The 13,715-nt window shown below is 41.9% G+C and overlaps 1 protein-coding gene across 1 annotated transcript in view; it reads left to right on the top strand.

The window, feature by feature from the left end:
- Nucleotides 1-13,715, top strand: part of HCN4 (hyperpolarization activated cyclic nucleotide gated potassium channel 4) — a 58,239-nt gene that overhangs the window by 30,240 nt on the left and 14,284 nt on the right. The window contains exon 3 of the mRNA XM_087941548.1: nt 10,998-11,159. Coding sequence (XP_087797674.1) covers nt 10,998-11,159 — 162 coding nt within the window. The remainder of the gene's footprint in view (nt 1-10,997; nt 11,160-13,715) is intronic.

Below are 13,715 nucleotides of genomic sequence, written 5' to 3'. Positions count from 1 at the left end.
CCAGGCGTTATGATTTGGACCCAGAAGCAACCTGCGTCCAACCAGATTTAGGGAACGAGACCGGCAGGCTGGTAGACCCCGGCTGGAATGGATGGGAGTCCCAGGAGGGCCGTGTCGGATGGCTGGAGGGCTGGTACTCACTCAGAGCCGGCTCTTCTCCCATGGCCGTGACCCTCTTCCACGTCGGAGTTGACAAGAGGGCAGGGCCAGGTCCTCCCACACTGCAGAGTCAGAGGAGGTGGTGACTCATCTGGGGTGCACTTGACGGGGGCGCACTGCTGCTTCAGCACGCTGGACAAAAGGTGGCTTTGTGTCTCATGCGGATAGAAAATCCCTTGAAGAGAGAAGCGAGGGGGCTGAGCAAGCTGCTTATCCTTCACACACACACACACACACACACACACACACACACACACAACACATCCCAATGCTTTTTGGGGGGGAGGAGGGAGGGCAGGGGAACAGCTGCCATCAGGAACACAGCTGACATCAGTGGGAATTCCTGCCGGCGGCCCAAGCTGTTGGCTCTGACTCTCACAGACTTTCTTTCTTTCTTTCTTTCTTGCTTGCTTGCTTGCTTGCTTGCTTGCTTGCTTGCTTGCTTGCTTGCTTGCTTGCTCTTTCTTTCCCTTCTTTCTTTCTTCCCTTTTCTCTTTCTTTTATTTCTTTCTTGCTTGCTTGCTCTTTCTTTCCCTTCTTTCTTTCTTTCTTCCCTTTTCTCTTTCTTTTATTTCTTTCTTGCTTGCTTACTCTTTCTTTCCCATCTTTCTTTCCTTCTTTCTTTCTTTTCTTCCTTTTTCTTTCTTTTTCTTTCTTTCTTTCTTTCTTCTCTTCTTCTTTTCTTGCTTCTTGCTTGCTTGCTTGCTTGCTCTTTCTTTCCTTCTTTCTTTCTTCCTTTTCTTTCTTTTATTTCTTTCTTTCTTTACTCTTTCTTTCCCATCTTTCTTTTCTTCTTTCTTTCTTTTCTTCCTTTTTTTCTTTTATTTCTTTCTTGCTTGCTTGCTCTTTCTTTCTTCTTCTTTCTTTCTTTCTTTCTTTCTTTCTTTTTTCTTTCTTTTATTTCTTTCTTTTGCTTGCTCTTTCTTTCCTTCTTTCTTTCCTTCTTTCTTTCTTTCTTTTCTTCCTTTTTCTCTTTCTTTCTTTCTTTCTTTCTTTTCTTTCCCTTCTTTCTTTCTTTCTTTCTCTTTCTTTCCCTTCTTTCTTTCTTTTCTGCCTTTTTCTCTTTCTTTTCTTTCTTTCTTGTTTGCTCTTTCTTTCTTTCCTTCTTTCTTTTTCCTTTTCTTTCTTTTCTTTCTTTTCTTTCTCTTCCTTCCTTCCTTCCTTTATTTCTTGCTTTCCCTTCCTTCCTTCCTTCCTTCCTTCCTTTCTTTTCTTTCTTTCTTTCTTTTTCTCTTTCTTTCTTTTCTTTCTCTCTTTCTTTCTTTTCCTTCCTTCATTCTTTCTTTCTCTCCCTTCCACTCTCTTTTTTTCTTTCTACTCTCTCTCTCATCTATCTATCTATCTATCTATCTATCTATCTCTCATCTCTCTATCTACCTGGCTTGTTTGCTGTGCAATTCTGGGCAGCTTACAAACATTAAAAACCAATAAACCATTGAAGCAATAAAAACCCGTAATAATAATAATAATAATTTGCAATTAAAAAAGACGAGGAGGAAGGGAACAGGATGCACACAGGGTGGGGGAAGAGCGGGGAAGTTCCTGCACCAGGGAAGGTGAAGCTCCCTGCGTGGGTAGAAAACAAGCAGGGGTCCCTTCATGGAGGGGTCAAAAAGAAAGAAAAAACCCAGCCTCAAGCAGGTGGCCACCGTCATGCAATCCCAGCTCCACCTTTTCTATCTTGCAGTCTTGATATTTTTTTCCCCCTTTTCATGATTCCCCCGTGGACCGACCTTCCTGGAATGCAGGAGAAATTGCTTTGCTGCAAGAGGGCTGTTGCAGCTTAGCTTCATCAGGATTCACAAAAGAGGAGCAGAGAGGTTAAATCTGACCACTCTATAAAAAAAAGCCTTAGTAAGACCACACCTAGAGTCCTGCATCCAGTTTTGCTCACCACCTGATTAAAAAAAAAGAGGTTGAGACTCTAGAAAAAAGTGCAGAGAAGAGCAACCAGGAGGATGATTAGGGGACTGGAGGATCAAACATACGAAGAACGGTTGCAGGAACTGGGCCTGGCTAGTCTAAGGAAGAGAAGGACCAGGGGAGACAGGATAGAGGTCTTCCAATATTTGAGGGGCTACCCCAGAGAGGAGGAAGGGGTCGAGCTATTTTCTAAAGCACCAGAAGACCAGACAAGGAATAATGGATGGAAACTGAACAAAGAGAGATTCAGCCTGGAAATAAGGAGAAACTTTCTGACAGTGAGAACAATCAACCAAAGGAACAGGAATTGCCCTCGGAAGTTGTGGGAGCTTCATCACTGGAGGCTTTCAAGAAGAGACGGGACTGCCATCTGTCAGAAATGGTGTAGTAGGGTCTCCTGCTTGGACGGAGGGAAGGGGTTGGACTAGATGATCTACAAGGTCCCTTGCAACTCTGTTAGTCATTGTAGCTGAACCAGCCACACCTGCCTCCAAAAGCTCTTTGCCACCAGGAACCCACATGATCAGCTAAGCAGGTCTCTGACGGAAAGGCAGCTGAACAGACAGGGTAGAGCTTCTTTCTGGAACAAAGCACTAAAGAGGCGACAGGAGAATCTAATTTCTTTGCAAGCTGCTATTCTGAGCCTACATCGGTCTGATCTCCTGGCACTCCAAATGGAATTAATCACTCTGTGTGGGCGGCCTTTGCCCAAACAGTGGCTGATTTCATGTTTATTCAACCAGGAATATTGACAGATTATTGGCATGTTTGTAGATACCTCAAGATTTGCAGAAGGAGGGGAAAGAGGGAGGAGAAGGAGGAGAAGGAAGAAGAGAGGAGAGGAGGAGGAAGAGGAGGAGGAGAGGAAGGAAAGAGAGGAGGGGGAAAGGAGGAGGATGGAGGAGAAGGGGAAAGAAGAGGAGAGAGGAGAAGGAAGAAGAGGAGAGAAGGAGGGAGAGGAGGAGGAAGAGGAAGAGAAGGAGAAGGAGGGAGGAGAAGGAGCAAGAAGTGGAGGAGATGGAAAAGGAGAAGGAAGAAGGAGAAGAAGGAAAAGGAGTAGAAGGAGAAGAGAGGAGGAGGAAGAAGAGGAGGAGGAGAAGGAGGGAGGAGAAGGAGCAAGAAGTGGAGGAGATGGAAAAGGAGAAGGAAGAAGGAGAAGAAGGAAAAGGAGGAGGAGGAGAGAGGAGAAGGAAGAAAGGAGAGGAGGAGGGAGAGGAGGAGGAAGAGGAAGAGAAGGAGAAGGAGGGAGGAGAAGGAGCAAGAAGTGGAGGAGAAGGAGAAGGAAGAAGAAGGAAAAGGAGTAGAATGAGAAGAGAGGAGAGGAGAAGGAAGAAAGAGGAGGAGGAGGAGGAGGAGAAGAAGAAGAGGAAGAAGAAGAAGAAGAAGAAGAAGAGAAGAAGAAGAAGAAGAAGAAGAAGAAGAAGAAGAAGAAGAAGAAGAAGAAGAAGAAGAAGAAGAAGAAGAAGAAGAAGAAGAAGAAGAAGAAGAAGAAGAAGAAGAAGAAGAAGAAGAAGAATGTTTTTTGGTATTTGCTTTCCTTCTCTTTCATCTGTCCTGGTTCTGAAACCAGAGAATCAGGATGTCCACAGGACATGGTTCCCCAAAAATAAAAAGGTGACTTTGATGGTGTGATCCACCATTCTCCACCTCTGTCTGTCTGTCTCTCTCTCTCTCTCTCTTTCAAGGTTACCCTTGAAAAGGGCAGCAATACTCACTCCGTGCAGGGTGAACTGACTCCTAGAAGTGTCAGGAATTCAAAGACCTTTCCAAACATTTATAGCTCCTCCACCTTGGGGTGAAAGGTCCAATGGAAACCTCAAGAAAAGAGCTGCTCTAAAAGGAACCATATCATCAAATGCTTTTCTCCTTATCTTCCACCTCAAGACATGTACATGCTTTGAGATGAGGCTCATCTGGGCTGTCAGCAGCTGCTTTTCTTATCTCCAGCCCCCGCAGGGACCCTGGCAACTATCTTCTCTGAAGGCCAGCAGTGGCCTCTTCTCGCTTGCAGTTGACCGGATGCCCTTCAACCTTTCTCAAGCACAAGAACCGTAGCCTACTTTTAAGCCAGCTTGTGCGTTGGCAGCAAATCTACTTGGATGGAAGCCTTCTCTTTCCAAACTCTAGAAGACGCTTGGGAAAGAGAGAAAGATGTAGCCAACTAACTGTCAGGGCTCCGACAAATCCACCCCCATTCAAACCAGAAGTCTCTAGCCACATCTCTCAAAGTAAAAAGAAAAAAACCCTAATTTATTAGGAGCGGCCATGTTGGGGTTAGCTGGGTGCAGCCAACACTAAAATACACCGTTCGTTTCTTCCCCCCACCCCACCCCGGATGTACATTCTCCAATGGGACACATCCATAGCCAAGCGTCATCAATCATGTTCTCCAGTAATATTCTTTCGCGCCGACAACTTTCGGCTGCCAAGGCGATTATCAAAGGCATTTAAGGAATGCGCTGCTTTCCCCCAGTCCCTTTCTGCGGGCAACTAAAAAGACCAAAGGAGTTGTTGTTTTTTTTAGTTGACGCTAACAGAGGGAAAACATAGGAATTTGTCGGTTCTTTTGAGTTGTCCCTGGTCACGGGGACCTAGCAGGTGGCTAAAATGGCAATTCTCATCATTTCATGTTATATCTTACGAGATAAAAGGTTGGTTTACCTTGACAAAAATGATACCTACCTAGATAGGGCGTGCATAAGCGCACCAATGTGCCTACCGTCCCTGTCCTGTTGTTTCTTTTTCTTTTTCTTTTATGCATCCATTTCATGTATTCATAACTATGTTTATACTTACACCTGTTATCTTATAATCACTTGGCAAAATAAAATAAATAAAATAAAAAATAAAATAAAATGTCAGCAGGGGTGAAAACAAAGGGTAGTGACTGCAAAAGAAAGAGCTGTATTGTACGATGTTAAATCCCCACAAATGGGCACTAAACCATTTGGTGGGATCTCTGTTGGGGTCGTGTGGATTCTGCACCCTAATCTTTTAGACACCCCTGAGAAATCTCTTTCCTTCTTCATTGTAACAACTGTCCTCCTCATAAGCTATTTTGGCCAGTCAGAGGCAGTGTGGATAATGGTGAAAGCACCTGGCTAGACATTGGGAGACGGTGAATTCTAGTTTGGCCTTATATACAAAGCCAGTTGGGAGACTTTAATTAATTAATTATTATTTTTTATTTATTGAGCATATATTAGATAACATGTATAAGTATAAACATAGTTATGAGTACATGAAATGGATACATATAAAAAAAAGAAAAACAATAGGACAGGGACGGTAGGCACGTTGGTGCGCTTATGCACACCCCCTACAGACCTCTTAGGAAGGGGGTGAGGTCAATAGTAGACAGTCTAAGGTTAAAGTTTTTGGGGTTTGGGGAAGAAACCACAGAGTCAGGTAGAGTATTCCAGGCATTGACCACTCAGTTGCTGAAGTCATATTTCCTGCAATCAAGTTTCATGCGGTTTACCTTGAGTTTGTATCTGTTGTGTGCTCTTCTGTTGTTGTGGTTGAAACTGACGTAGTCATTGATGGGTAGGACATTGCAGTAGATAATTTTATGTACTACGCTTAGGTCGGACTGAAGTCAGGGTAAGTTCTAAGTTGTCTAAGCCTAAAATTTCAAATCTGGTGGCATAAGGTATTCTATTGCGAGTAGAGGAGTGGAGAACTCTTCTCGTGAAATATCTCTGGACTTGCTCGACTGTATTAATATCCGATAAGCAATGCGGGTTCCAGATAGATGAGCTGTATTTGAGAATTGGTCTAGCAAATGTTTAAAATGTTTTTAAACATTTTAAATGTTTAAAAACATTGGGCCAGAGCTTCTTTCTCAGGCCAAAAGAACAGGTCAAATCAGTTCCAAAATTTTGCCAAGGAACCTCATAGGCATGCACACACACACACACACACACACACACACACACACACAGAGAGAGAGAGAGAGAGAGAGACAGAGAGAAAGAGAGTGAGAAAGAAAGAGTGAGTGAGTGAGAAAGAGAAACAGAGAGAGAGAAAGAGAGAGAGAGACAGAGAGAAAGAGACAGAGAGAAAGAGAGAGAGAGAGAAAGAGGGAGGGAGAGGGAGGGAGAGAGAGAGAGAGAAAGAAAGAGACAGAGAGAAAGAGAGAAAGAGAGAGAGTGAGAAAGAAAGAGTGAGTGAGAAAGAGAGAGAGAGAAAGAGAAAGAGGGAGGGAGAGGGAGAGGGAGGGAGAGAGAGAGAGAGAGAGAGAGAGAGAAAGAGACAGAGAGAAAGAGAGAAAGAGAAAGAGTGAGTGAGAGAGAAAGAGAGAGAGACAGAGAGAGAGAGATATGACTTTACTGCCCATTTAGCTAAAGGCTAGACATATTTTTCAGCTGTCCCCACCCGATGCTAAGCTCTGGTTACAAATGCACACAGTTGCTGTTTTCATACCATTGTGTAAAAACCATTTTACAGCTTAACAAGCATCATCTGGTTGACACATCTGGCAAAGACAAGCACAACATATGGAATCAAAAATTAGCCCACTTTTTTTTTTTACATCCTGCTCTAGGGTGATGTTGAATTACGATCAAAACTTTGGGATTTGATTGTCGATCAGGAATTACGGTTGCATCGTGCATGCAGGATGACGAAAAACAACAACAATTGAGAAATTGCAAAAGGATTATTCATTCCAGGTGTTAAGCAATGATTTTTAGAAATGTATAACTTATCTGTCTTACAGTCATAGTCTTTAATCGAAAAATGAAGTATTATTTTCTTCTTTGGCAGAGAGGTTATATTGTACAATAATATTTTATATCTGATCATACTATAGCATGACTTGGCATTTATTAGTAAATCAGTGACAACCTGCAATTTTAATATATAGGGAACTTTGTTATTGTTGTTGTTTTTAGTTTGTCCATTCTTACCTTCTCTTCTTTTTTTCTTGTTTATATCATTAGTTTCTAAAGTTCAAGGTTAGAACAGCATCGAATAATAGAGTTGGAAAGGGACCTTGGAGGTCTTCTAGTCCAACCCTCTTTCAAGCAGGAATTTCTTTAGTTTAACTTCTTTTTTTAGTTTGTCATTCCCCCTCCCCCATTTTTTTCTAACATAAAGACGAAAAGAAGTGATTTGCTTCATAAAACATACATGTGCACACAAAAATCTTAAAGGGATATATATTTTCATCGGGGCAGGTTCTGCCCTTAAAGGGAGCGTCGATCATAAATTAGTAGCAAGGATTTTTTTCCCCCCCCCCAGAAAATATATTTTAAGTCAAGGTGGCCTCTTTCCTGTGCTTTTCTTGACAACGATACCAAAGAACACCGCAGCTCGCTGGTGCTGTCTTCTGGACTGACTCTTCGGTTTTTCGTTTTGTTGAATGCTCTGGACTTTCTTTATGGCCTTCCTTCCGAGGGCTTACTTACCCGGTTGTATCCTACTTAGCATCCCCAGGATCAGCCAAGGCTGGTTAGCTGCTGCCATCTACTGTGATACTCTTGTTAGTTATTTTCTCCTTCTGATGTTTACTTCCAGCCATGGAGAGAAACGTCTTTTGGATTTTGGTCGTGGTTTGTCTCACTTGCCAAAATAATGTAGCTGATCTTGGCGGCCACCGGGGACCAGTTTGATTTTGAAAGGCAGGTGGGAATGTGAGCTGCTCCTGTTCTTGAAAACATACACACACGTACACACACACACTAGAATAGAATGGAATAGAATAGAATAGAATAGAATAGAATAGAATAGAATAGAATAGAATAGAATAGAATAGAATAGAATGGAATGAAGAATGGAATGGAATACAATGGAATGGAATGGAATGGAATGGAGTGGAGTGGAGTGGAGTGGAGTGGAATGGAATGGAATAGAATATTGGAATGAAGAATAGAATAAGGAATAGAATAGAATAGAATAGAATAGAATAGAATAGAATAGAATAGAATTCTTTTTATTGGCCAAGTGTGATTGGACACAGAAGGAATTTGTCTTGGTGCAAATGCTCTCAGTGGACGTAAAAGAAAAGAGACATTCGTCAAGACTCAAGAATCATCAGGTACAACACTTAATGATAGTCATAGGGTACAATAAGAATAGAAATAGAATAAAAATAGAAATAAAATAGAATAGAACAGAATAGAATAGAATAGAATAGAATAGAATTCTTTATTGGTCAAGTGTGATTGGACACACAAGGAATTTGTCTTTGGTGCAAATGCTCTCAGTGGACATAAAGGAAAAGATACATTCATTAAGAATCAAGATCATAACATACAGCACTTAATGATAGTCAGGGTACAATAAGCAATCAAATCATACTAGGAAACAGGCCATATAAATCGTAACGATACAAGCGACAAAGTTACAGTCATACAGTCACATGTGGGAGGGGAGGGTTGATAAGGAGTGATGAGAAGATTAATAGTAATAGTAGTGTAAATAGTTGAACGGTGTGGAGGAAATTATTTGTTTAGCAGAGTGATGGCGTTCGGGAGAAAACTGTCCTTGTGGTCTAGTTGTTCTGGTGTGCAGGGCTCTATAGCATCGTTTTGAGGGTAGGAGTTGAAACAGTTTGTGTCCGGGATGTGAAGATATATATTCACAGACGAACACAATACACAAGCCTGATGATCGCAGATGAGATTCTGCTGAAACGTCGCTACAACTTTAAAAGCACAACTATAATAACATGGGAAAATACCCGAACAGAGCTGAATATATATTCAAATTTAATCTGACTCTTGTTTAGAGGGCAGGATTTGGGTGATGTTATTTTTCCTAGGGCCACGACTCTGCTGAGAATCGTAAAGCTCCCGTCACCCGGTGGCCTTTGTGAGTTGTGAGTTAATGTCGAAAGGGATGTTAATCCCGTCTTTTGCACAGTGCAGCACCTCCACCTCCACTGACGTTTGGAGAGCTCTTTGAAGGAACAGTTCTACCTTGTGGACAAAACAAGTCACTTGAACAAAGGGATTGACTCCCTGGCAACGGGGCAGATTTGGCTGCGATGTCCATGTAAATAAGTCATCTACGTTTCCAATACCTCCACACTCTGCCAGATCTACTTCTTCTCCAAGAGCAGGAGATCTCTTGGAGAAGAGCCCTGCCAGTTCTGATAGTTGGCAGCGTGGAAAGCCAGCCATTCTTGTCAATAGATCCCTGGGATCCAACAGGCCATTTGCACCTAGGATAGGATAGGATAGGATAGGATAGGATAGGATAGGATAGGATAGGATAGGATAAGAGAAGAGAAGAGAAGAGAAGAGAAGAGAAGAGAAGAGAAGAGAAGAGAAGAGAAGAGAGAATATAATAGAATGGAATGGAATGGAGTGGAATAGAATAGAATAAAATAGAATAGAATAGAATAGAATTTAGAATAGAATAGAATAGAGAATGAGAAAGAATAGAATAGAATAGAATAGAGAATAAGGAATAAGAATAGAGTAGAACTGGAACTGGAACTGGAACAGAACAGAACAGAACAGAACAGAATAGAATAGAATTCTGTATTGGCCAAGTGTGATTGGACACACAAGGAATTTGTCTTGGTGCAAATGCTCTCAGTGGACATAAAAAAAGATACATTCATCAAGAGTCAAGAATCATAACATACAACACTTAATGATAGTGATAGGGTACGATAAGAATAGAGTAGAGTAGAGTAGAGTAGAATAGAATAGAATAGAATAGAATAGAATAGAATAGAATAGAATAGAATAGAATAGAATAGAATAGAATAGAATAGAATAGAATTCTTTATTGGCCAAATGTGATTGGACACACAAGGAATTTGTCTTTGATGCATAGGCTCTCAGTATACATAACAAAAAATAAATACATTCATCGAGAACCATTAGATACAACACTTAATGATAGTCATAGGTTATGATAAGCAATCAAATCATACATAGGTTATTAATATGCAATCAAAACATACCAGGAAAACAAATAAAACAATATAAATGGTAAAGATACAAGTAACATGGTTATAGTCACAAGTGGGAAGAGAGAAGTAATAGGATAAAAACAATACAAGAAGAAGAATAGTAATACAGTGTTACTAAGTAGTTTGACAGTGTTGTGGGAGTTAGTTGTTTAACAGAGTGCCAGTATATCTACTCTAATAAAAGGAAACTTTGAGAAAATGCCTGTCTCGGAATTTTTACTTGGAGTTGGGTTTTTCTGGAACGCTGACACCAAGAAGATAACGAGTCAACATTTCCATGTTGTTGGCAGGGACCTTTCCAAGTCTGCCTTCCCCTTTTAGAGTCTATTTTTTCCCCCAGGACTTTTTGCTTGGAGGCTACTTCTGTGAGGCACATGGTGGCTCTCACATGCCTTCGGTCCCATGCATTTATCACGACAAGGAGGTATTCTGGAAAATGTCTGCATCTCTAGGGCTTACTGGTTAATCCTCTTTGTTGAGGTAATTCCCTGTTAGGAGAATGAGCGCATACAGGAAGACATATTTGAGAGAAGTGTTTGAATAATATACACAGATACACTGTACAGTAAACGTAGGTTTTTACTTCCAGAAAGGTTTAAGCAAAGTCCAAACACAGTCCAAAGTCATTCACAAGTAAATCAGTCAGTTTTCAATCCAGGGATAATCCAAAAATGAAATTCCAGTGTCAAAAACAGTTCAGTATCAGACTTACATTAAATCCAGTAATATCAGTCAACTAGGAAAAACGGAGGAACGGCAATATTTTCCAACAGAAGGAAACAGAGAGGGAGACACACTCTCTTCTGAGATTAAGACTAAAACAACCCAGGTTTCTGGCTCCATCTTGTGGCCATTTGAGAAACCACACCCAACTACAGTTTTGCATTTTCTTAAAGATACAGTTTTAAAATGTTTATCCTGGTTTATATATTTCTAACCCAAAATAGCTGTTAGGTGACTTATATTCCTAACGCTCTTCTTCTAGATCTTCCATATGACCTATGACCTGGCCAGTGCCGTGGTACGGATCGTCAACTTGATTGGCATGATGCTGCTGCTGTGCCATTGGGATGGCTGCCTCCAGTTCCTCGTGCCCATGCTCCAAGAATTTCCAGGGGATTGTTGGGTTTCGCTGAATCGTATGGTGGTAAGTTGATGAAATAGATGGACCAGTTTGGCACAGATGAACCACCATCTAGTATAGTGAGTATACTAGTATAGTATAGTGAGTATACACCGTCTAGTATAGTCTAGCTGAGGTGTTCCCTGATTTCTGTCTAAGGAAGTGAGGGTGTTCTCTGTTCCATCAGCCACCTCCTTATCCCTTGACGAGTGCAAAAAAAGAAGAACCCAGGACATTCCTCCCATTGGAATTTCATGCATACGCCCAGCAAGAAAAGTCGATCTAAATATATAACCTCTTTAAAAAGGGAACAGGGGAATCTAAACTAGGACATGATCACAGCCTAAAACTACAATTGTTTAGTGGTGGAAAATGACTTCCTGAATGGCAGGATTTGGGGATGTTATGAGAGAAACAAGAAAAAATGTTTTAAGGAATTATTATTGTGATTATTATTATTATTATTATTATTATTATTATTATTATTATTATTATTATTATTATTCCTGTAATAGGTGAGAGAAAGTGCCCATAATGTAGATGTTGCTTCAGGGCACCTGCAATCAGGAAATTATCTTAGTCCCATTTAGAAATGGATGGATGGATGGATGGATGAAGGAATGAATGGATTAATGAATATCAGTGTATCAAGAGAGAGGATGAATAAATCATGTCCTCCCCTTCCACTTTAGCTTCAAAGTTCTTCATATTTTGTGAATGAATCCTTTAGGTAGAATTCATACATCTGGGGCCGGGAAACTATGACATTCAAAGGATGTAGTATTACAATTCCCATCATGGTTAGCGATTCGAAAGGAACTACAGATCCAGTTTATGGAGCCATTTGGGGAAGGCAGAGGTTGGAGTCAAGAGAGGAATCAGTTTGGAGTCATATCATGTCCACAAACAATCCATTAATGGTTACAGGCTTAGCAGTCCCGTGCTGGATGTTATTAGTTCATTTCAGTAAGATTAGTTTCAAATTTCAGAACATCAGCGTTGGCTGTTCTCTTGACTTGGCCCATTTTGGGGGGAATTTCACCTTCTGAGCACACAGGCTACTCTTGATGCCGAGAACATTTTCTACCTGACTTTTCAAAGACATTTAAAAAAAATGTTGACCGGAAGAAGCAGTTTAGAAGAAGATTGGCAAACGAAGCAGTTGAGTGCTTTCCCACTTCGCTAAACTTTGGATTTTAGACCACACCAAAATCCATACGGTAACTAAGAGAGGCATTTGTCTTTTCAAGAAATGGTGACTGCAGGGAGCTTAGAGAAGTAAAATCCCAAATACAAAACCCAATATATCATCGCCTCCACCAGTGAACAACAATTAGAGAAAATGTGCTTAATGGTGGGATTCAAATAATTTAACCACCGGTTCTCTGCCCTAATGATTTCTTCCAACAACCAGTTCACCTAACTGCTCAGAAAGTTAACAACCAGTTCTCCCAAACTGGTGTGGACTAGCTGAATCCCACCACTGTCCATATCACCCTGGGGTCCTCAGGCCTGCTGGCGGAAGTTAGTTTATCTCTGCAGGGATGACGTTGAACAGGAGGGGAAGGTCCTTCTTCTTGGTCCCACTAAACCAGGGGGGTCTCCATACTTGGCAGCTTTAAGACTTATGGACTTGAACTCCCAGAATTCCTCAATGGCTGGCTGAGGAATCCTGGGAGTTGGCCCACAATCCTTACCGTTGCCAGGTAGGGAGACCTTTGCATTAGATGGATCTTCTTCATGATCTCTAGCTTACCCTGCCTTATAGCAATAGCACTTGGATTTATAGGCCGCTTCACAGTGCTTTACAGGCCTCTCTAAGCAGCCTCTTTTGCCCTCATTCCTGCAAATTGCATTTCCTTCATACGTGTGTGTGTGTGTGTGTGTGTGTGAGCAAGGGTGTGCGTGCATATACAAGGAGCCACCCTATCTCCCTTCTCCAAAGTGAAGAGCGGTTTATTTCCCCCTCCCACCCCCACCGAAGTAGTTGCAAGGGCACCCAGCCAAAATAGCATTTGCCACCTTCTCCTGGAGAAGCAGCGGTACAGATGTGTCATCATGCCGCAGGAACAATTTGTTTATTAAAAGAGGGATCTATTTTTGAAGTGCCATACAGCTCTCCACAACTCCCCATGTGGATGCTGTAACCGAACAGGTAACAGAAGGGAGGCTTTTTGCAAATAGGTATGGTGGTAAGGGGTTAAAGCCATGGGACTGATCTTCCTTTTTGGCCTTGAGGCTTCCGGGAGGATCCTAGAGTAGTGGTGGCTAACCTTTTTGTGCCAAAAATTGTGCACGCATTAGTGCGCACGCACTGGCGTGCCAGCACCCAGAATGCAATGTGTGCGCCCCCATGTCCCCTGTGCATGTGTGCCCAGTCTCCCCCATCACCACCGCCCCACCACGCCCTTACTTGCACTGCGCCTCACAGCTGATTTTTTGGCCTCCCAGAGGCTTGGAAAAAGCCTCTGCAAGGCTTTTCAGGACAAATAATAGGCCCATTTTGTCGCTTCTGGTATTACAGGAAGTGACAAAACGGGCTTATTATTCGACCTGAAAACCTTGCAGCGGTTTTTTCCA

This window comes from Pseudonaja textilis, chromosome 13 (assembly GCF_049901715.1).
Source record: "Pseudonaja textilis isolate UNSWEBS1 chromosome 13, rPseTex1.2, whole genome shotgun sequence".
In the NCBI taxonomy this organism is placed as follows: Eukaryota; Metazoa; Chordata; class Lepidosauria; order Squamata; family Elapidae; genus Pseudonaja; species Pseudonaja textilis.
Note: the sequence above shows the minus strand (reverse complement) of the source record. Positions and strands in the feature narration are given on the sequence as shown.